At 43.5% G+C, this 24,170-nt stretch overlaps 1 protein-coding gene across 5 annotated transcripts in view; it reads left to right on the top strand.

The window, feature by feature from the left end:
• The window catches only part of LOC104917638 (trinucleotide repeat containing adaptor 6A), a 56,295-nt gene that overhangs the window by 21,278 nt on the left and 10,847 nt on the right, over positions 1-24,170 (top strand). For 3 of the 5 annotated variants that reach the window (XM_027285478.1, XM_027285476.1, XM_027285479.1), the window contains exons 2-14: positions 850-901; positions 8,530-8,628; positions 14,256-14,593; positions 15,356-15,403; positions 17,023-19,059; positions 19,170-19,371; positions 19,469-19,941; positions 20,108-20,239; positions 20,363-20,542; positions 22,976-23,173; positions 23,322-23,488; positions 23,624-23,701; positions 23,810-23,977. In XM_027285478.1, coding sequence (XP_027141279.1) covers positions 15,358-15,403; positions 17,023-19,059; positions 19,170-19,371; positions 19,469-19,941; positions 20,108-20,239; positions 20,363-20,542; positions 22,976-23,173; positions 23,322-23,488; positions 23,624-23,701; positions 23,810-23,977 — 3,681 coding nt within the window. In that variant the 5' untranslated portion in view covers positions 850-901; positions 8,530-8,628; positions 14,256-14,593; positions 15,356-15,357. Of the gene's footprint in view, positions 1-634; positions 775-849; positions 902-8,529; positions 8,629-14,255; positions 14,594-15,355; positions 15,404-17,022; positions 19,060-19,169; positions 19,372-19,468; positions 19,942-20,107; positions 20,240-20,362; positions 20,543-22,975; positions 23,174-23,321; positions 23,489-23,623; positions 23,702-23,809; positions 23,978-24,170 lie in introns of those variants that run through there. The other 2 variants (XM_027285477.1, XM_019258343.2) reach the window with 2 other exon arrangements.

Genomic DNA, 24,170 nt, shown 5'->3' with positions numbered 1-24,170 from the left:
CCGCCTGTTTTTTTTATGGCTTTGCAAATGTCGTCGACATTGTACTTAAATAAATAAGCAAAAAATAATAATAATTGAGATTTAATGTGGGAATTTAAGGGGGTGAAAACGGAAAACTCTGCAGAGTTGTGTGTCGATGTTTAACACCCTCTGTCGGCAGGACGACAGGTTAGCTTCAGACTAACGTCTGCTCGGGTTTTGCAGTCGTTAACTTTTTTTTTTTTTTTACACTGGACCGACGACGCTGCAAACACAACCGAGCCACACGATAACTTGAATTGCATCGAGTGCCCCTGTTGAGAGATTATTGGTGTTTTTTGACTGGCGTTGGAAAAATACCAGACTCGAAGAGAGACACAGAGAGAGAGAGAAGCCATGTTGGTTAAGCTGTAAGTCAGGCAACAGCTGAGATAATGGCCGATCAGGACTGGAGCTGTAACTCTGACCTACACACACACTCTCACTCTCTCACTCTCTGCGTCTTTATCTGACACTCTCAGACACACGCATTTTCTGTCCACCTTGTTAGGGCCTCAGCTTTTTTTTTTCTCCCCCCCCATGTGATGCAGTTTAATCTGCGTTTTTCCACATTGGCATACTTTCCACGAATCGCACTTGTTTGTTTGTGTTTGCTTGTCCTTGCATGGAGTGTGTGTGTGTGCACCATTTAATAATTCATGTGAGACATTTGCAAATTCACCTGTCTCTATCACACACACACAAGTAGGTGTTGTTTAATCTCAGTAAACCAATAAAAGTGTAAAGCACCCTCAGGTATGGTTTATTTATAATGCCAGTTTGTTTAAGTAAATGAGTAAGTGATTAACCCTCCTGTTATTTGTCTTTCAGAGATTGGGAATTGAAAGCTGTTGCCACCAAAGAAGCTAAAGCATCTTAACAGGTGAGTTTAAACACACACATACATGTGTGCAAATTAACATCACGTCTCTTTCGGTGATGGCGTACCCTATGTGTGTGTGTGTTAGTCTGTGTGGATCAGGGGGACGGGATGGGACGGGCTGCTGGTGCTTATGCAAGCACATGCAGTTCCGTTTGAATTGAATTGGAGGGTCTGGGTTGGTCTAGGCCGCATTGTGCTGAATAAGCTTTGCTGTTTTTAAAATCGCTAAACGAGAAGCCGGAGTCCTGATGTTTTGTGTGCGGAGAGGTGTTTGTGCAGCTCATTGTGTCCATACAGTTGGTCGACATGCAGGCACACAATAGAGCCGCGGACCACAACTCGTACAGTCGACCCGCCGCAAGGGCGACGTTTAATCTGTTTTCTGTTTTTAGAGCCAGAATCTGTTTGTGAATCTGATCATGCTCAGTTTCCTGAATAGTTTTTGTTTGTGTGTGTAATTATAGAGAGCCAGTGCATCAACACACCATCGACTTATCTCCAAAAAAAGTGTCAAACATCTCCAGCACCCTGTTTTTAATGCTGGTTTAGTCCAATTCCTGTTTCTGTACGTCTTCTGTAGTTTTGTTGTGTTTTTATAGTTTAAAATATTATTTAGCTTCAGCTATGAAAGATTTTATGATGCTGGTTTCGTTTATGGATGGTTGTAGAAGCCAGTGGATGATGGTTAATGTTTTCCTGGGATATACAGATGGGATACAGAAAAAAACAGAACGGTAACTTAGTAAGGTGTTTGGCCAGTGTACTTTGGTATTGATTCTACAAGTCTCTGAACTTTCCCTCATTTGGTGTTTTGATGATGGTTGTACCGTAAAATCTGGTGACTTAAGGCCGTAGCATATGAGTAACATTGTGCGATGCTACGTGACACATCTGTGTGCCCACTCGTATTCCCTCATCCTTTTATTTCACGGGTGAAAAAAAGAAATGAGGAAAGAGAGCTTCGGTTTCAGTCACCATTGTTTATAGTACGTGAACAAACTCAACACATTGGCACAGAAACTCCATCGCCAACTAGCGTTTTGGCAGTGTAAAGTGCAGAGCGGCGCTCACAGCGATCTAATTCACTTGCGTAGTCCACGGTGTACAACTATATCTTGGCCTTAAGGGGAGAAGTGGACCCAAACCATGCCAGCGAAATGCCCCTCGCAGCAGAACAGAGCCACCGGATCCCCTCAATAATGGGGTCAAGCATTCAGGCCTGCACCATTCACCACACACGCACTCGCCTACTGATAAGAATATGAAGTATGACGCATCTGACCATATCACTTTTTTCCTTATCTCTGCAGACCAGGGGCGATAGTTTTAACACCACTGAACTCTTGTAAAAAGGACTACTGTAATATCCTCTTTATGGGATTGTTGACAGACTGGTGTTACTGACAGTCTGATTTCTCGCCTTATATACTGACGTCTGTCCTGTAGATCTAAATGTAGATGTCACATTAGTCACTGTTGCTATTGAAACACCATTCCGTTGATCAGTCTTTGTGACTGAAGCTTCTGTCATCCGTGCAATGAACAATGAACCCTCTTAGATCCTTTTCCTCTCGATACAAAACCAGAATCAACTGGGCACGTGCAGCATTTTATACACGTCACAGAGCACGATCGGATGTTAATTGCTTAATTGTACCGTGCAGTGCAAATGTGCGGAAACATCATCGTTCGTTATGTTTCTTTACTTGTTTATTCAGGTAGGTTTTAACGCACCATCTGTATTTTCCACTGTGTGTGGAGGGGGGGATGGGAGGCATTGACTGCGAGTGAAGTAATGTAAGAGGAAACTATTAATACACAGATGTATCAACATTATTTATCGCATTTTTCCTACAGTAGCATTCAAATGATTCATCCTGTTTAATCTAAAAAAAAAAAGGTGCAATCTCAACTCCCAGTTTAATTCTAGGATTCAGATTTTTTTTTTTATCACAGACGTTCACAGAGCATCTCCGTCCCATAAATAACACAATGGCAACAGTATAGTGTTACTTAAGGTCATTTCTGTTTCAGACTGTAGCTTTTGTAAAGTGGTTTTGCTTTTATGTTTTAAATAAGAGGTCCTGTCCTAAAGTTTACAAATAGCATCTGAGGATTGGTGGACGTTTCTATAAAAGGCAAACCACAGTATCATAAATTGAATACGTTTATAGGGTTTGTGGCACCGAACGAGGATTACATCCTCCAGGGCAAAAAAAAAACCCGGAGTGTTCAGAGCTCTTGAGTTATGCCTAAGCAAAACTGTGAGTCAGTTTATAGACACAGACTCGCCAACCGGCTTGCTCACAGATACTCAAAGATCCAGTCTACTGCTTGTGGGCTTGTTACATTCTTATTCACAACACAGTCAAAAAAATAAAGTGTAATTAGCTGTGACTGGTGTTATTTCCTTTTCAGAACAGTGTGCTGTCTAGTTTCACTTTCACTATTTGTTGTTTGCCTCCATTCTTCAAGTCACTGTTGTCTAAACATGTTTTTATCCTTGTCTAAAAATACCATGACTGCGTCGAAGAACGGTGTCTCCATGGCCATCTCGAAACCGTCGTGTTTGGAATTTAATACGACAGCGCTATAAATTCCTAAGGCGTTGCAACATTGCTATATTGGTGGGCGGATTAGATAGTTGACCATTGCCCTTCTGTGCAGTAAAGCCACACCTGCAGATAGATGGTCATGAGACGGGAGCAGGAATGGAGTATTCGGTGCAGTTTACCTGTGCAGGCTCAGACGAGATTCAAGTCACACAAAGCTATTTATAGGTGAGCTTGTTGTTTTAGCTCTGAGTATGGGAAATGGTGTCTTTGGCTTTGCTGCTGCACACTTTCTCAAGTCCATTTTTATCCCGTGTAATGGTTTTGATTTTAAATTTGAAGCTTTAAAGTGTTAAAATATTCATGTCTGATAGTATAAGTGGACGTTTTTTCTGCATTCACATGTTGCTTAATGCCAGATGTCCACCTACGGCAAAAGTAGCATGAAAATCTTGCAATTTTTTTTTTGCACCTTTCTGAACGTAGTTTGGCTTAAGTGTCCCATTTTCCTCCACTGCAAACTGCCCTTACAGTTGGATGTCTTTTAACAGCATGCAATTTACATTAAACATGCTTTTGTTCTTGAATTCATTTTTTTTCCCAGAAACCTGCAATAAGCCTTGCTGTCAGAAATACTTTGATGACAACCCGCTCCACCCTCGTCTGCCAGCAGCAAAATTGAACAGCGTTTTTCAGCCAGAAATATCATATTGCCTTACTTAAGTTACCGTGACCTGAAATGAACCAGCCTGATTTTTTTTTATTTTTTTTTATTTGACTGCGCTGTTGAAACGACAGCTTTAATGCAGCTGAGCAGGAAATGTCACATCTTGCATTTACAAAGCCTTTCGCTGTCAGGCTGTTTGCCACGAGGAGATACTTTTTTTTTTTTTTGTCATTCTCTAATTGAGTGATGGCTTCCCTGAATAGACCCTCCAGTGTTCAGCCTGTGTGAGAACATGCTAATGCAAATTGATGCAAATGATGTGGTGTTGTACATGTAAATTAGCCACGCGACTACCCTCTGGCTTTTGTTCTTCAGGGGCAGACGAGCTCTTGTGAGCGTATATTTGCGGATCCTCACGTCTACCGGTTTATGTTTGGGTGTACGTCTGAGATGTGAAAACGGCTACTTCCACAAGGCTACAAATGCAATCAATACTCCAGCTCACATAAATTTGAAAGTCCTTGCCGGCTTCGCTGCATGACTCACTTTCTGGGAGTGAAAAACACTCCTACAGGGTCTTAGGATGCAGTAGCCCAAAGCCTCTGATTTTTTTTCTCTCTTCCCCCTCAGAAACCCAAATATAGTTTGATTATTTTTAAGTCTTTCAGCTTTATTTGACAGTAGGAAGAATTGGGTTCATAGAAAAGGCAAGTGGGTGGCACCAAAACTGTGCTACGCTGTGAATCTCGCAGAGGTTGAGTAGATGCGGCTTTAAACTAAACGGATACCCTAAAGATAACAGAGGATGTGGGAGATGAGTTCAGAGAAATTTACTTTGTTTACCAGGACATACAGGCACAAAGTATGTCAAAAACAATCACCTTGCACACCTCTGTGTAGCCAAATCAAATGTGTATCTTCTGTACTTACAGGACTCTTGATGTATCGTGCTTACGACGCCGACATCACTTGTGACCTTTTCTAACTATTTTCCTCATCCTTTATCTGTCTCTCTATCCCTCCCCTCTTTCTGAAGATGGAAAAACCAAAAAGTATGCGCTTAATAGTGGAATACAGCTGCGTCCAGACTGTTATTCCATCCACTTTAAACACTACAAAGACCATATTTAGAGAGGAGATATTTTGGAAAGCCGTTCCTCTTCATCGGCCTGCTGATTTGGATGTTACGGCGAAAAATGGCAGCTGTGTTCTGTCTGGTGGGTGTTGTCGATAATTGTCATTTTAAAGTGTTTTGTGGATGATATTTTGTTCAGGGCAGCATTTTTTTCACCTAATATGCAGATTAAAGTCCAAAGTGACATATTCCAATTGGCAGTAGTGCAAAATATTCAGTTTACTATTATATAAAGCAGAGAATGGTCACATTTTATAGGCTGGTACCAGCAAATGTGGGTATGTTTGCTTGAAAAGTGACTAATTTATTCATGAAAGAAGTGAGTTGACTATTGATTGTTTGTGTGCTTTGAGGTGCACGTTGTATTTGTATTTTTCCACATTGGTTTGATGGATTAGATGAATCCTTTCTTGGCAACTTGGACAGGAATCTATTTCCATAACAGTGACTATGATAACTACTGTTTTGTACATGCTAAAGTGACTGTGGAGAATGTAGTGCTGGTAGTCATTTAGACCAACAGGGAAGGAAAATTATATAACTGACCTGGTTTATTGTCGTTGTACATTAACAAAACTCAATAAAAAACAATAACAGAAAACAAATGGTCAGCACCCTGTGCTTATCTTCAATCTGATGGTCTAGATTAGGGAAGCAGTCAGGTTTCGCATGCACAGAAAGCTTCTAGACACACAAATGTGAACCATTTGATGAATACAGTGAAATAATTAATGATTTTGAAGTTAAAATATAAAGAAGCGGCCGGAGCAGCACACCTGTGAGGTGAAATATTCATCTCTTGGTCAGTCTTGCCTCTTGAACTCTGACACGCAGAATTGCATACCTCACCTACAGACCTTTTTAAAGGTGATAGTTAGGACGAGTAACCGCTGGAGTTGAGTTCAGCCCTGCATTCAAGAATGCAACATGAATTGTTAGCTGTCTGAATGCCGGGAAAGGTCTTGGATTTTTCAGTGCCATCTGGTCCTAGAAAAAAACAAAATAAAAAACATATTTGTCATTTTAACTTTGTTGTCCTCTTCTTTCCTTCCCCCTGTTGTGACTGCCTTTTTCTTTTTATCACTTCATTTGGGACTCCGGCAGCAAACCCCCTTCCTCCCTCTGTCAGCTGTAGCTGTTGGGGGGGGGGGGGGGGGGGATGGGCAATTGTTGTCCCATTCATAAACAGATGCTGTCCATGGTGTGTGTGTGTGTGTGTGTGTGCACTCCAGGAGGGCCCACCATACTCTGCTGTTGTTGTTGTTGAACCCAGGACCATCTGCTGAAGCACTTGATGGTTGGGAAGGAGTTGGAGGAAGGAGAGGGGGCGGGTGTGGGAACACAGGGAGGAGGGTGGTGGCAAAAATAAAGGATGGCACTGTGTGTGTATTAGTATTATAATTATAAAATGTTTTGACCAGAATAGTTTAATTTTAAGCCCAATGTGAAAAAGATTGATGACTTTGGTGATGCTGTCAAACAGCAGTACACTGCCACTAATCTGTTTGTCAGACTGTTGTCACAGGCTGTTCTCTCGTCAGTTTCAGACTTAAGCTCACAGTCCTGCATACTAATAAAACGACCAAAAGGTCCGGCATGTTATATATCATGTTCAAGAACTAGGGCCGCACAGTATGCTTATAAAAAAATCCCTATTTTTGACAGTTGCGACATGATTCACAATTACTTGGAAAGATAATTTTGCGTCACAATTTTTGGTTTACACTGAAAAAACTCTCCAAGTCTGGATGATGTTACATTTGTTGGGGTGTGTTCCAAACATCTGGAGAACATGACATTACAACTTTGTTTTTGTCACACAGTTTACCTTTATCCAAAATACCAGCTTCAGTTATTGCTCTTGGCCGATTGCAATTAATTGTTCAGCCCCATCAAACACTATTTTCTGAGATATCCCAAGACCATACAGTATTACACCAGCTCAGCACTGTGTGTTTTTTCCCCTTGCTTGATCATATATAATCCATTAGACGATTTGACAATAATTAAGACTTTATTTACAATTTTTGGTAAATACAATAGTTAGAAATTCTTCTATTAAAAACAAGTCTTAATCCTGTAAATGCAACATACTGAACTCGAATATTACATTAATGGTTAACAGTACCAGTATTTCAGCATTTCTGTGCCACTGCGCAATTATCAAACAAAATGTAGCCGATTACAAACGATTACACATTTAATGTTGCTGCTGTGTTGTCTGTCTTAGTTGCTTTAGCATCTCTGTACGTCCATCTGTTTATAGCTAAGGTAAGTGCTGTGTTGTAATCCCATTATCGGATTAGACTGCAGCCTGCAGCTTTCTCCTGCTGGCTAAATGGCACACCCACCGGGCCCGGTGCGGCTGAACTTAACACTCACTGAGGGAGAAACCACACTCTGATTGCAAACCAACAGGACATTAATAGGAAGAGCTTATTTCCTTTTTGGGAGAATATTTCAGTCAGAAGACTGGTGAATAATACAGTTTTTATATGTTGCGACCACATGTTTTCATTTTGTTTATATGTTGTTGCTAGGTAACATAAACTGGAACAATACTATCACTTTCAGTATAAGCGAAAGTAATGTGAAACTGCTCCATCCCTTAAAACAACATAGTGTAGCCAAAGCACCCATTGATCTTTTTAGAAAAAGAAACAAAGTCTTCTTCTGACCAACAGCCCATATCATTTGTGAGAAAATCAGAACATTTGAGAACATAAATGACTTCAATGCTTGATTATTGGAGTTGTTGTCTGAAATGGATTCTGCTTGTGGTCATGAAAATGACCTCTACATGTGCAGACAGTGTGTGAGGAACAATTCACTTTTCCATTGGTTGTCAGTGACCTTTTAACACAACAGCATGCCTTGCTTAAAATCATGGAGTGTGGCCACCGTCTCAAATGTTTATTCATAAAATCTTAAGTGTTTTTTATTTTATTTTTTATGCTCCGTTCAGATCCGTTTTAAAAACACACCATGGCTTCAACATTCAAACGCTCGCTTTAATTGCCGTTTTGGAGCTCTTCATCTGCTATGATGATTTTTCTTCTCAGTTGTAGTCTCTGATCTTTGGTTTTCATGGCTACTAGCTTATCTCAGTCCTTCAACTTGTAATCACAAAATGACACACAAAGCACTCATTCAAACATTTTTTTCCAGGTGAGAATGTATAAAAAAACCCCCCAAAAAACACTGTTATTGTGTCACATCAACGCAAAATGCAATCCCAATGAAAGTAATGGTATTTCCTCCTGTTTTTCCACAGGGAACATACCCATAGAGGGAAGAACAGTGGATGGAAGAGAGAGAGAGACGGAGAGTGTGACGAGGAAGGAGGTTAAGAAGATACAGGTCTGGTCAAAAGGTGAGCGAAGACGTCATGGCTTCTGTTGTATCAGCTGTGGGACAGCGGTTTGTGGCTCATTTTTAGTCATTTTATTTCAAGTGTATTGAACTGGCGTCATCACAGTAAAACCATGATATGATTCCATGGTAAAAGATGTGCTATGCTCAGCACTAGTCCCAACTGTTTGTATTGATGTGTCATCGCAAAGGTTATTTTCTGTGAGGACTCTGAAGTTTTAGTGATTTATCAGCATCTGCTGCGCCTAGGACACAAACTTCTGCTCACCTTATACAGAGCTGTTCATCTATAATAAGCAATGTGCCACTAAAACTATTGGGTCCAGTTCTCATCATGTTCAGATAGGCTATTTTGCATCTTAAGTACTGAATGCTTTGTATATCAACATTACAATGGATCGCAATAAGTTTAATCGGTGCTGCAGTCTGGCAATACATGATAGAAATTGGCGCAGTATTAAATAGCAACGCTCAACTCCCAGAAGACAGAAGAAAATCCACAAACTGCTTGGCTCACATCGACTCCTTTTGTCTAATTTTAAACTATTTGTCCAATTCAGCTTTCATGAGTTTCAAAAATATTAAAGATGTTTATTTTCCCAACATTTTTTCCTTCCTCGTCCGGTCTGTGCTCTATCTCTGTTTGTCTGTCCCAGCAGAGCAGTGTGCTTTGCTCTTAAAACAGCACCGGTGTAGTTTGCCATGTGACGTAGTCGCGTTTTCCATTTGAATTGCCGTTACAGTTTCCACTGAGCCCTGCTTGTACGAGCCTACTAATGTTACAGCTGAAACTACTGTCATGGCTAGTGTAGGCAGGAAGTCTGATAGCGTCTATCTCTGACCTTGACTGTGTCTTTATGTTTCAGTCGCTCTGTCTCTCGCTTTTGTTTTCACTCGTCTTCACCTCCGTCCCGCTGTGCATGTCTAGTCTCAGTCTCCTTACTCTGTTGTTAGATGACGGTGACGTGTTTCAGTGCAAACAGGCGAGTGTAGTTCAGAGTTTAGGTCTCAGTAGTACCAAACTGTGAACTGGCACAGCCACTTATCGTCATGGAAGCTCTTCCCCCCAGATAATGGTTATACAATAACAAGAGTGTGATCGTTGTTCCTCTGAAAGACTGTGCCTATACTTCTAGACAGTGTTTTACTACAGCTAGAGTCTTTAGCCAGTTCTTCAGCACACATTAGTTAGATTTAGAACAGTTTGTCTGACATAGATGAACTTAAGGGAAAATAATCATTTGTCGCAGCCTTGCACTACAGGACAAAGCTTTCGAAAATAATCAACGTAGACGAAGAAATATGCATAATTTGGCATCTGATTTCTCCGAAACAGCTCTTTCATTCTTAATGCTGTGCAATCAGTGATTAAAAACAGATGTGATCATCAGTAGGACTGAAACTAGCTGATGATATTTCCAGAAACAAAAAGAAAATGTATAAACTGGTTTGTTTTATGCCAAAGTAGCAGCCTAGAGTCGATGGAAATTTGTACGCAAACCACCTATCCTACTGACTAATAAACTATTTTTAGCGTAGCTCTCTATGTGCCTGGTGGCAACCACTACCACCCTGGGTATGGGTGGACAGGTGACAGTAAAGACAAATGGTTGACTGAATAATGGACAAACCAGCTGAGTCATAAGCAAGAACTGTATGCTGTGCTTTTGTGTTGATTTTGGTGTATGTGTGTGTGTGTGTGTGTGAGAGGTGCCCCTCCAAACCCCTCCCAAAGTTTACGTGACGGCAGTGGACCATGTGACAAGTGCGCTTATCTGCTTGGCACACACACATCGCACATGCAATCTCATGTAAAGGGCTGCAGACGTGTACAGCACAGTAACACCTGCACTTCAGCACATTTCTCTCTCATGCTCGCTTACTTTCCCCCCTCAGCTTCTCTTTGCTTGCATGTTTCCAAAGGGAGAAACACACTGGCACTCGCCTCTCGAGCTGATGTCACCTTGCTCGGACAAGCCCAGAGGAACTGGGAGTGTTTAGGAATGTTGCCATGACAACAGGGTCTTCCCTAACAAGAGCTCCTTTACTGGTCTGTCCAGCTCCAGAGAGTAGTTTTTAGAGATTGTTGCCCCAACGAGGATTAAACTGAATTTAAAGATACATTATTGAAGAAATTCTTTGTTAATCCCTCACATGTCCGTGAGTATAAGGAACATTCGACAGTGTGCTTGTGTCGGGGCTGAAACAGATTTTCCAGCGCTGTACTTCAGAGGATTAGAAACCATGTTCATGTGTTGTTAATAACTTCTGTCAGATATGCTGTGCGTTCTGTCACAAAGTGCAGCAGGTGCACGTACTCGCACTTGAAATGACGCGACAGGTGAAATCCATTTTATACCAACACATAACCGTATAGCCAAATCCATATCACGTTGCATATCTGTACCTGTGTGCTATTTATACTCCACATACAGCCCACTCTGTGCGACATCTCCCCCCCCATCCATATTCAGCATTGAGGGTTAGTTGCTAAGGGCCGTGATGTGTTTTCCCGGCATGCAAATAATGTTAAAGAATATGTCAGCTTTTGGCAACCAAACATCAAGCTTGAAATAGAAAATTTAGAATAGAAAATTTGCAGTTGCATAGCAACAGGAGGACACAAGCTGAGCGCCTTAAGCTAAAAGCAATATTGCGTTGACAGTCACTGCATATAGCGTGTTTGACGGTGCGATGCAAAGCTTGTAAAACGTGTTGTTTGGCCATTTGTAGTGCAAATATGTGGTGTCTCTAAACTTAGACAGACAAGTCGAGCTACCTCTGAACCTAAAGCTCATTTTTATTCCTTAACAGTTTTGAAGTAAACATGTATTTATTGCAGGATGCGTCTTTTATGACCAGAATCACACACACAAACATCCTTTCATGTGTATTCAGATGTACCTTGGTTTAGATCCGCCTCTGTTCTCCACCTACTCTCCAGGTTACTTTATGTAAGGTAGCAAACAGGGCCAAAACACTTTGTTGGTTAATTCTATTGATCCTTCTTCTACTGTTCTAGGACTCAGCATGTTGGCCACTTCGCCTCTTCTTGAGTACATATTGTACCGAGCTCATGTGCGGCCGACTTCAGGAAGTTGACCTTTTTGCTTGTTATACATGTTCGAAGCTGCAGCTGCATTCCTCTCGCATCAACTTCGATGACAGGCTCTTTTGCCTCCTGCCTCTTTGTTCCTCCTTTTTCACATTCCACTCTCTCTCTCTTCCCTCCTCCTTACCTTTAGTATCATCTGTGTTTCCCTATTCTGTTCGTCACATTTCTCTTTCCCTCTCTCTCTCTCAGCTGCTGCACACTCTGTGTTTGTGTCTTGTCCCTATATTCCCTCTTCAGCCTCCCCCCCTCCACCCCCTCAACCCGCTCTGTCTGTCTGTAAGATGATAGCAGCAGTCGAGCTGCTGCCAACTCCAGGGGCCCTCATGAAAGCAGTTCTCAGATGGAAGCAGGGGGAAAGAGGAACAAACTGTACGCTATGTACCGAGCAGCGGCAAAGAACATGCTTATCCATGGCAGGATTGAACCACGTTGAAGTGTTTTAAAGCATAATTTATCAAAAAATTCTAATAAATAAATAATCTTTGTACTTTAATACAGCGATACTTTGGAGAATTGCTTTAAAAATATTCATGTAGATGTAGCTGCTACAAATGTAGCTGTTATTTTAGTTATTGATTCCATCATTGCTTGTTTTGTCTGCAGTGTAATCCAAAACCCTGAAAGTATCAAGTTTACTATCATATAACACGAAGAAAACAACCAAATCCTCACCTGAGAACGAGCAAACATTCGGCATTTCCGCTGAAATGGGACATTAATTGGTCATCAAAATGGCTGGTGTTGGTTATTTTTATGTTTTTTGATTGTTTCAGCTCTTTTACAAGACAATCAGTGTAAACTGTGAGCTTAAATTATGGAGATTTAATTTTAGTGTGCAACATGAGTCAGAGAAGTCATTATTTTCATCTTTCTGCATTGCTTTGCACCACCTTTAAAGGGATAAGTGGTTTTCTCAGCGTAGCTGTTTTAATCTGATGCTTGAGGGTTGACAGAGGTCTTTCCTGGTAGGGGAGGTTGTGTCAAGATCCATGGACGTAAACAACTCTGTTTGCTAGAAGGGGCTTACCGTTTTAGTGCCATGACTGAAGTGCTTCTTCTTTAAAATACTTTTGAGTCACTTTCTTCAGAAAATATTTTGTAATGATGTTATCATCGTGCTGTCTGTTTTTGATTGGTTCCAGAGGGTGGCTGAGCAGCTTCTGGCAGGCTTTATGTTTAGATGTTGGCAGCGTGCCCGGGTTTAACTAGTGAGCTGTGAGTTAACAAAGGTGGCGTTTGGCCTCACTTAAGTGAGCCTGGTCAGTATGTAGGAGTTTTATAGTGTTGGCTGCTGCTCTGAAAGAAACTTTCTCCCTGACATGACTTCCAGTAACTGGATTACTTTGTCCTTTTTTAATAAGGTTATTCTTACTATCATAAACACTCCACATTAAATATTAGAATCATTAAAATGTGTGACACATGCATGCTTTATTGCATCCGTACACTTGCTCAATGTCTGCCTGGGTTTGTTTGCTCTCTTATCATGTTGGCTAGTGAACAGAGTGGTTGCTATTTGAACTGAGGGTTTATAAATAGACCTGTGTACTGCTGCAGCAGGCAGAGAGAGCTAGCTAGACACTTGCTAACCTGCACTAAGAAAGGTCAGGAGACACACGCACACACTTTTCTTCTCGCTGTCAAACACATTGGTCCACTTTTACTGAAGGATGTCTCTGTCCCCTCCCTTCTCTGTTGATTTGTGCCTTTTGTGTCCTCCTCTTATTGTTTTTACCTCCCTCATTCGCCATTTCTTGGTACGACTTCGATTTCTCTGCTCTGAGGTTTTGCTTGCCATTGGCTTCCTAGAGCAGTGCTGCCAGCTTTTAAGCCTGTTGTATAACCCTAATCTAGCCTAGCCTGCACACAGTCACCCCCCCTGCAGGAAGGTGTGTGGGGTGGTCAGTCCTCCCTCTCGCTCTGTCTTCATGCTACTTTTCTGACTAACCGAGCTGACACACATACATGTCTGACACATAAGCCAGAGCGAGGAAAGATGGGAATAATTAGTCTTCAACCGTAGAGAGAGAATGGACAGGGCTGTGTTTGCAAGGTCCATAACATCATTGAATTGGCATTCGTAGCTATATTGTAGCCTCTAAAATGTAACTGTGCATCAAGGCTGAGGAGATGCCATGTGGAAACCATAAAAACAGAAATGAGTTTGTTTTGGGTGCGGCTGGTGTTCACAGTGAAGACACCAATTTTCTCATTTTCAAGTAATGCTAACACAATCCCGCTGTGGCGACCGTCGCTCTGTCACAGGATTTTTTTTTTTGTTTGTTACGACAGTTTGGATATTAATACGTGGTCATCAGTGGGTGGCTAGACAAGTCAAATATCCCCATAAGTGACTGTTTGATGGTTTGATCATGCATGACTTAGTCATCCACAGTCGGAGTGTGGAGGTGTTGACAAACTGATGATTGTCTAGGAAGGTTATTGATAATGAGCGTGCAATATGTTTTGACTAACCGCCTTTCTTTCCTCTTTTGTCTTTCTTTCTCTTGCAGTGCCAGAGCATACCAAGTCGAGGCAGAGTCCTAAATCTAAACCACATCCCCCCTTTCCCCCTCCCCACACATAGACAGACGTGTGCACGTACACACCAACGCACACACAAACGCTCACACATACAGTACTCAGCAATGCCAAGGGGGCCTGAGCAGCCTGCTGCCCGCTCTGACAAGCCCTGCCTCTTCACCTCAGACCCTTGAGGCTGTGCCCTCTGAGCTTTGACCTTTTGACCTCCCCTTCGTCGACCTGGGAACCAGAGGTCACCTGTTCTCCACGCAACCCGGGGACGCCCTCCTGCCTAGCCAGGAGCCACACCCACGAGCCCCGCTCACAGGTAAGCTATGAAAGGAAAGAGCACGAGCAACAAAGATTCAGTTTGATTTGTCTGTATCCTTAAACACATGCAGAGTAATCACATTCTTGGATAAGCAAGAAAACAATTCTACAAGTATATTTAAATGGCAATAAATGTTAAAATGTGGGTGTGTTCTTGCTCATAGCTTCTGATGAGTTTCTGCTTGTACTTATATCCTGAATAGTTGGAAATGAATTGATCTAGTCAGGAAAAAAACAACACAGTTTCCAATTTGCATAACACTGCAGTAAATCAAGAGTGGAGGCTGCTCTAAATGGCATCCTGAACATGATTCACTTGTAATCATTTAAGGCCTTTTGAATTAAAACAGCACTTTGAAAAGAAATGCAAATTTTGTGCAACATTGACTTTAAAAAAACAACCCTGAAGTACAAATTTGTTTCACTCTAAACTGTGATACTATACTGCTGTGCTAAAAGGGGAAAATCTAATTAAGAATAAGGACTAATTAAGAATCACACACACGTTAATTATTACTTCTATAACCAATTATAACTACTTACTTAGGATCAGCAATTAGCAGGGTCTGTCCACTAATGCTCTTCTACTTGCAAGCCCTTCTTACTTTAACACCCTATGTTTCTTTTCTGTTTGCTTGATTCTCATTGAATGTCCTATCTGTCCCAGCTATTTCTAGCATCTCCCCACGTGTTTGTTTTCTGGCTCTATCTCTAACTCCCTCTAAGTCTGTTTGACAGTCTTTCCTCTCTCTGTTTCCAGGCATGGCTCCCATTCGGGATTCCGTCAGCCACTCCCCTAATCAAACAGGTGACTACACATTACCTTCTTCCTTCCTCCCCCTCCTCCCCGTTCCTCTGCCTTTTATTCTTCACTCCCAACATCTTTCTTTGGCGCTCTGCTTTTGTTTTTTTTAGACTAGGTGTAGCCACCCGGTCTGACCTGACCTTGACAGATGGTACATTTTATTCATGGCATATCAGAGAAGCGGAAAGAGATGGATGAATGAGTGAGTGTGTGAGAGGGTGCAAGAGGAGACTTGGCAAGCGAGCAAGATAAACGCCACAGAGAGCTGGCAACTGGTTAATGTGAAAGAGAAGCTTTGAAAGTGAGAGACACTTTGAGGGTGAATGACCAAAAGATGGGCAACCTGTCGGTCAAGTGACTTAGTTGGTTTCAGCTGGTGAAGAAACCAGAAAAGGAAAGGAAGTAAGCAGTTGATGTATTCAAATCCAAAACACGACTGAGCTACCTGTGAGTCAGTGCCCTCCAGATCTTTATAGGACAGACAGATAAGGGAAATAATTCTATCTTTGTGGCCCAGTCTTTTGGGCATTTGCTCATAAATCAACAGCGTCTTCAACTGCAAAATCTACTGCAAAGCTTCTGCACAATATTTGTTTTTCCTTCTGTAGCTGGAAGTTTGTACACCAGAACAAACAAGACCGAAAGTCAGCCCTTGCTATTTTTTGAGGTGTGCCCCTTTCATAGTTTACTTGAAAATCTACTCAGTCCTTGCAAAGTCTTGGATCACTAACCTTCTGTCAAAAAGCTGAAAAATGTGTCTGTATTTGGATAAACTAAATTGAGTCAACCTTTGGTAACCTTAGCTTACCTTTTTAGTGGTTCTTTCACAATGTCAAAACAGTCTACTACACTGCCTTCACCTTAAAACACTTTTATTGTGAGCACCTTAATGGATTAACATTAGTTTGACTTAGGAAATGAATGGGGGCTCCCTCTGCAAGAATGCTGTTTTTTAGTGACAAAGACTGCTGCCAAATGCTGATAAATAAGGCAATTAGCACAGACGGCTGCTGCAGCACCAAAAATTCAAGCACTCGACATTGCGACTGAATAAGGGTTTGCCTTATGGCCATGAAAGCGAAATCCGATCACAAGTGCTCTCTGGAGTCTAATTTTAGAGACATTCCAGGTCTGAATGCAGATCTCAGACAGTTTTAATATATTTGGAAAAAATATCAAGCTTTAAACCAAGTCTGAATCTTTTCCTTTTGCCATCACCTCCCTCTCTCTTTTCACACTCAATTGCCATCTCCCCTATGCCCTCCATCTCCCCTCTCCTGCTGATGGTCGTCCTCCGCCTCCCTGAATCCTAGTTTATAGCTTTGGCATGCTTTTGTGTCCTGCTGTGGTGACAAAATGGTGGCAGCTGTGTCCAGGCTCAGGCCTGGCGCTGATCACATCCAGAACAGTCTGGCAGCTGAAGGTTGGAGGGAATAGAAATCAAAATGACGGTGAATGAAGGAAATTTAAACCACATCTGTTGTTTTATTTAATATAGAGCACATGTCACTGTCATGTCATTTCCTGCTGATGATGTAACGGCACCTCTGCTAAATGTTTTTTTAAAGTTCAAATCCCAAATCTAACGGTATCCCCTACAATGTCCACCCTTCTCTCACCAGGTCTGGAGCATCCTTGCTTAGACTCGCAGTATGAGCCTTCCCCCTGGTCCTCTGGCTCTCCCTGCAGCAGTGACAGCAACAGCAACTGGGGCAAGGTCTTAGTGGACGGAAGCACCGACAAACCCAACAACCCTTCTTCAACCAACTCTTCTGTCTGGCCTCCCTCCTCCTCTTCATTCTCTTGCTCCTCATCTTCATCCTCTTCTGGCTGCGGGTCAGGATCAGACCCCGAGTTGGCATCAGAATGCATGGACGCAGACTCTAGCTCCTCGGTCGGCTCAGAGAAAAACCTCGCCGCTGTGACAACAGTGATGATGATGTCAGCAAATGCTTCTTCCTCTGTGTCTTCTCCGGCTTCTTCCCCTTCCTCCCCTTCGGTGACTTCCGCCATGATGGTCGGCGTTTCAGTGAATGGAGACAGCAACAGTCGTCCGGTAATCGGTGGAGGGATGGGAACCATCGGCGGTGCAAATAATGGAAATAATAACATCACCGGGCCCTCCCACTATTCTGTGGCTGGGTCCAGCAGTATTGGCAGCAATAACATGGGTAACCACAACAAGCCCGTCAATAACAGTGGTGTATGGGGCACCCAGTCAGGCAACAACATGATCACCACTGGCGGAAGCACCCCCTGCATCAATGGAGGGTTAAACCCAAACACTTTAAACCCAAATGCCAACCACGGTGCCTGGCCGCAGAATCCAACCCCAAGCCCAGTGTCACAGGGCCAACGGCCTCCACAGGCTCAGGGGATGAGTTCCAAACTAGGTCTAGCTCCCCAACAGAGCCCCATGCTGGGCTGGGGTAGCATGGCAGCTCCAAACAACAGCAGTATGATGGAAGACACTGAGGTGAATAATGGTACAGCAAGCAGCAAGGTGTTAGGAAGCAGCAACAGTGGAAATGGTGGCCTACAGCCTACCAACCTTAACACTGAATCCAATGGACCAAATAACACTATTATGATGAATACTACTACTACTACTACTAATGCCACAATGACCTCTAGTCCACCAAACTCTACCGCCTCACCCCAGCTTAGTGGGGATTGTTCCTGGGGCTCTATTGGAGGAGGGAATGGGGGTCCGCTGGCCAATGGAAACCCCTCATCAGTCCCCCAGCACCCCCAAGGTGAGCTGGGGGGTTCTGGGGCCTTCGGTACGCCTTGGGGCGCAACTACCTACCCTGGAGACAAGGGCCACCCAAATGCAGACACTGTGAACCCCCAAAACCCTGCCTTAATGCAGGCTGGGAACCCCCAAATCTCCTCTACTGCTGCTTACAAGAGTAATAATAACCACAATAACACTGGGGCCCCACGCTGGGACCAGGGGCCCACGAATAACCCAAACCAGCCCCAGAGTAACTTGTCCTGGGGTATTGGCTCAAATCAGATCCCAAGTTCTGCAGGCCAAACACCTGGAAATGGCAACCAAACTACGATAGGCGCTCCAGCTGGGATACCTCGTCCCTGGGGTAGCAGCGCGTCGTCTTCTTCCTCATCGTCATCGTCCTCTTCCACATCTAACAACAAGATGTCAAACGGAGAATGGGGATCAGCAACTCCTGGTAACAACCATTCAGATGCTGGAAGTCATAAAGGAAGCTCTGCCAACAATGGCTGGAAGAGCCTGGAGGATGATGCCATGGGCATGGGAGGTGGAGGTGGAGGAGGTGGAAGCCAAGGCTTAGGAAGCGTCACTGGAGGCTGGGGTCGCTCTGGAGGAAGCGAAGGAAGCGGAGAGAGTTCCGGAGGCCGATCCAGCTCAGATAGAGACGGCAGCCAGCCAAAAGGGGGAAACCGCAGAAAAGTTATACCCCAAGCAGTACTGCCACCTGTGGCCCGGGCCGACGTGGACCCGAGGGTTCTGTCCAACACTGGATGGGGACAGACGCCCATACGGCAAAACACCGCCTGGGATACCACTTCTACCAATCAGCACCAGGGTTCCAGAGGAGATGAAAGAAAGCATAGCAGTGGAGGCTCCGGCTGGGGCACAGCAACACCGGCAGCTCCCTCCCAGACCTCTGGAGGTATGATTGACAAATGATTTAAACAGAAATATTCAAAGTTAGAAACAAAAATCTTATTGCAGAACTCAGCAGTAAGTGTAAAATTGATCTCCCTTTTATTTTACTTCCAGGTTGGGGGGGTGGGTCAGGAAGCTCAGGCCCAGCTACAGGAGGTTCTGGCTGGGGGGATCGACAGACCTCTGGGTGGGACACCAAAGCCCCAGCGAGTGGAGGAGGTGGGCAGAGTGGCTGGGACGATGGATCCAGCTACAAGGGGAACAACAACAACAACACCAGTAACACCTGGAGCAATAACATTAACAAAGATGACAGGTAAGGACTGATTGGACATACCATTAGTCCATCTGACCTTTTATTGTCTACTTTATATATTATTAGTTTACTCATTACCTTCTTTGCTTTGGTTTAGGTCCAACACATGGACTAATGCACCAAAACCACAGCAGGGCTGGGGTTCCAACAGTGGAAATGGAAGCGAAGGCTGGAGTAATAGTGGAGATGGTTCCAGACCAGGGGCTAACAACCACTGGGGGGAGAACCAAAAAGGTGCAGGCTCAGTGGGCTGGGACAGCGACAGCGACCGGTCTGGCTCTGGATGTTGGAGTGAGCCAAGCCGAACCAACACCAGCAGCAGCAACACCTGGGTAGGGAGCGGAGGATCAAATACTCCAGACCAGAGCACTCCAAACCCAAGTTCAAACTGGGGCGACTCGGTCCACAAACCCCACCCTCAGAGTAACAGCCAGGGATGGGGTGAGCCAATGAAGAACAACCATGGAGCCCAGAACTGGGGTGAACCGAATCCCAAGCCCTCCAATGAGTGGGGCAAAGGTCCTGAATCCAACACGTCCAGAGGGAATCAAGGCCCCAACAAGCCCACAGGTAGTTGGCAACATTATCCAACCTATTAAAATCACTGTTTCTAACAAGAAGTCCTCATTCCTGTGTTTTAGTGGCACCAAAACTAAAACAAAAAATTCTAGATGTTTGACACACTTTAACAAGACATGCAGTTGATGACTCACTTTTATTTTTATTTTTCTGTCAGGCTGGCTGGGAGGCCCCATGCCCACAGTAGGTCAGAAGGAGGAAGTGGCAACTGGGTGGGAAGAGCCTTCTCCAGAGTCCATTCGTCGGAGGATGGAAATTGATGACGGGACAGCAGCTTGGGGAGACCCTGGTAAACATTTATCCCACTTTTCTTTTCTTCAAAGAGCGCTCCTGTGAAGCCTGAACAAAATCAAAGGAAATTCCAGGCTTCGCATTTTCAGCTGATGACTGTGTAATTAAACTTCCCTCCTAGGTAAATACAGCGGTGGAACTGTCAACATGTGGAACAGGACTGGCCAATCAGAGCAGGAGGCCATCGGCCCATCCTCTCAGCACCAGTCCCACCCCCAGCACCAGTCCCACCCCCAGCACAGCTCGAAGCATCCTCCTCAGCCTATGCAGCCAATTGCCCAGGACAAAAACTGCAGTTCTGGTAAGCTGGAATATGTAGTGGGGATGGGAACTTATAAGATTTTATTTACACCAACAGCGATTCTGCTTATCTGCCTATTTCTTGACTCCTGATCAATTCCGTGTGGGGGGGAAAAGGGGTTTTCTTAGTCAGAGAAAAAAATTTAAACCAGCCTGCGAGGTGCTAATATTACTATAACACAGGATATTTACCCTGTGGTACTCGTGCTGGGTCCAGTTCCTAATGTCTGTATGTTTGAGGCAGGACAGAATTCTTACAAATAATCACCTTTTTGTTTTTAGCTGTGTTATATATGATTTATTCATTCATGCATCCACCAATTGTTCACACAGCTTTGAATGTTAAAAACACAGATAGGCAGAGGTACAAAAAACTTGGCACATGCTCGCACACCTCTTAACATGTGCATATATGTGAAAAATGATGAGGATGATTCAAATAGCAATGAGTCACATCTCTCTTTATAGTTTAGGCCTAGGTAGATGAAGTCTGTTATGTTTTTTTAGCCTGCAGGGATACTTTCATCATCGCACTGTTGAATGACGAAGTGTGTAAATTGATTCATTAGTTCTGCAGATGCACAGTTCTCACTCTGGGTTGCGTTATCTTAGAGATTATTGTTTAATACTGAGGTACGTATAAAAATGCTATGGCACAAGCCCATATCTGAAATGGTTCGAGCATGTAAGTGCAAGTCTTCTGATGCAGTCTGTAATCCTTATGAATAGATAAAAAGGTGCCACCCACCCACACTCTCTTTCTTTGCGATAGCTGAAATTCGGTCTTAAAAGGATTTCGTCAGAAAACTGTGGATGCACACGCATTCACAAATGTATTCAAAAGCATACACAATTTGCACATTAGCGTAGAGGGAAAACAAACACGTACAGCCATTCTTTCCCATCTCCCTACGGTGTTGTCTATGTCGAGGGCTTTTTGTAAAAACCGGTTGAGTCATCCCTTTGGAATGCTAAGAGCATCGATTTTTCTCTCCTCTCATTCGCCTTTTTTTTTCCTCCGCCCTTTTCTCCCTCACCCGCCAATTCTGCTCGCTGAAACACTGGCTTTTGTTGGGTTTGAGACAGAGAGAGAAAGAAAGACCATGAGTGCTCGAGGAGGTGGTCTGGTGACTTAGTAATAGGAATGGTTCCAATGTAAGATGGGAAGTAAGGAAGCTTTTCTGTCGAAGTGGGCTGAGGTGGGGGGGTAAAAAAGAGAGGAGGGGCTGTTAGGGTTATTCAGGGTTGCTGTCTAGTGAGCTAACTGGAGCAGTAAAGTGGATGGCAAGGGAAGGGTGGGGCAAATTAGGCAGCTACTGTGATGAGAACAAAATCAGCTTGTAGATTTTGATTCGTTGCAGTGCAGAAATCACACAAAAACAGCAACCTGGTAAATTTAGATAAATGTAATCAATGGTTGATGAAAAACGCGTGTTAGAACGATTTTAAAGTCTTAGAAATAATAGACGTACACATGAGCAACTAAAACCTACTTCACTTTTGATACAACCTGTCGAACACACGTATTGTGTTTCTCATACCTCTTTTATTAGATCATCTAATGCACTTACATGGATGGTGAAACAGCAGTAGATGCAGGCTAGGGTTACAGTTTGTCAATTGGTGTATGTGTGTGTTTGCACCAGATGCACACACACTGCTGTCTGAGTAAAGCAAATATAAACATCTGCCTCATAACGTGTCGATGTCTGTATATGCATCTACCTGTGCACGTCTGTGTTGTTACGTTCATGTACTTGTGTGTGCGAGCATTCCCGATCACATGAGGGACACTGGAGCCTGAGGCACCCTATGATCTGTCCTATTTTTAACGGGAGGTATCCCTGGCATTTCCCCAAACGCCTTCCGCGGAGAGAGAGAGAAAGTAGCAGGTCTGGGTGGTCAGCTGTAACAGGAGTCTTTTGAACTCTTAGTCGCACTCATTTGAATGCACGCAGCCTCACATTTGAAAAGCGTGTAGAGGGGGACGTGCACACATCGAGATAGCCACAGGAGTTAAAGTAAACAACACTTACGTAAGCAAGTTGACACGGGGTTCCCCAGGGGCCTAAGCAGGGCTCTCTCTCTCTGTCTCTCTGAGCTAATTCCTGCAGAGAAAAACAAAAACTTGCCGCATCATTGTAAATCTGAAAATGTGAGTGGTCACAAGAGACTGCATTCATCTACATATTTCAATTTAAATCAGAGGCATTGATTAGATTTTATTAGATATCGTTTGTCCAGAGAAATAAAATCATTGTTTCACTGTGAGGATAAGCAGCAGAACAGACCTGCAGGGATATTGTGATGTCGTTGCTGCTGCTGGCTACAAAGCAGTGTGTGTTTGCTGTGTGTATTTTATGTTTGGGGCTTTAGGTTACCATAGAAATTATTTCCTCATTCTAATAGATGCCTCCTTCTTCTTTTCCTCCAGGTTGGGGTGAGTCTTACTCCCAGCAGAAGGAGTCCTCAACGTGGGGCGAGCCGACGCCTGCTCCACCTGTGACAGTGGACAATGGGACATCTGCCTGGGGGAAGCCCATGGACACCAGCTCCAGCTGGGAAGAACCCAACAGGGGTGAACCCAGCAGGGGTAGCAGAGAGTCTGGATGGGGCGGCCAGCATAAATCAGGTAGGTGCACACATATACATAAATATCCAGCAGGAACCTACATAATGAGTATGATTATGTTATAAATATAAGCAGTTCTAGATCTTGAGGTCTAACTTTAGTGCACAATCATAGCTTGGTATTCATGTTCTTTGTCTGTCCTTTGCAGCTCCAGGTCCCAAGCCCATGGAGACGTGGGTTGGTGAGGAGGTGTCCATGGGCAATAGCTGGGACCAGGAAGAGGAGGTGGAGATCGGCATGTGGAGTAACAGCCAACAGGACAACCGGTCCCATGACCAAAACACCTGGAACTACAAGCATAAAAGCTCCTACAAGGTTTGCTCTCCTTTTTAAATTTGCAAATTTGTTCATCCTACACATGAAAACATTCATCTCTTACAAACACTTCATTTGAAGTGGAGTTGTGTTTCATGTTTCCACCTAATTATTTCTTTGTCTGCAATGTTTCAGATGAACAAACCAGTCAACAAACAGGATGAACCTTGGATGAAACCCTTCATCAACCAGTTCAACACCATGAACTTCTCTGTATGTACTTTTTCACTTAAAATTTCAGTATCTATTTAAATGCTGATTACTGTTACATTTATGCTTTCCTGTCTCTTTAATCCCATTTTCTTGTCTTCCCCTCTGCAGAGAGACTCTCCTGATGACTCCATGAAGACGGGAGCAGGGATGGTGCAGGACAAGCGCATGGACATGGGCAGTATGGGAGACTTCAATGGAGTAATGGGAAAGAACCCTGGGTCTCGACACCAGCTCCACAAGGAGTCTGCCATGGATCGCAGCCCTTACTATGACAAGGTACACAGAAAACATCAACGTTTCTATGTTATACCATGGTTGAGGTTAAAAACACATAAAGCAACCGAAATACAGCAGGTAGGTAGACGTTTACGAACAGCATAACTAGACAGACCAGACACAGAGGTTTGGTCAGTCTCTCCGCCATTGTGGTGATCATGAGGTAGGTGTGAAGTGAAGAAAGTCTGTTGTG

Source organism: Larimichthys crocea, chromosome XII (assembly GCF_000972845.2).
Source record: "Larimichthys crocea isolate SSNF chromosome XII, L_crocea_2.0, whole genome shotgun sequence".
In the NCBI taxonomy this organism is placed as follows: Eukaryota; Metazoa; Chordata; class Actinopteri; family Sciaenidae; genus Larimichthys; species Larimichthys crocea.
This window is presented reverse-complemented; position numbering and strand designations above follow the sequence as displayed.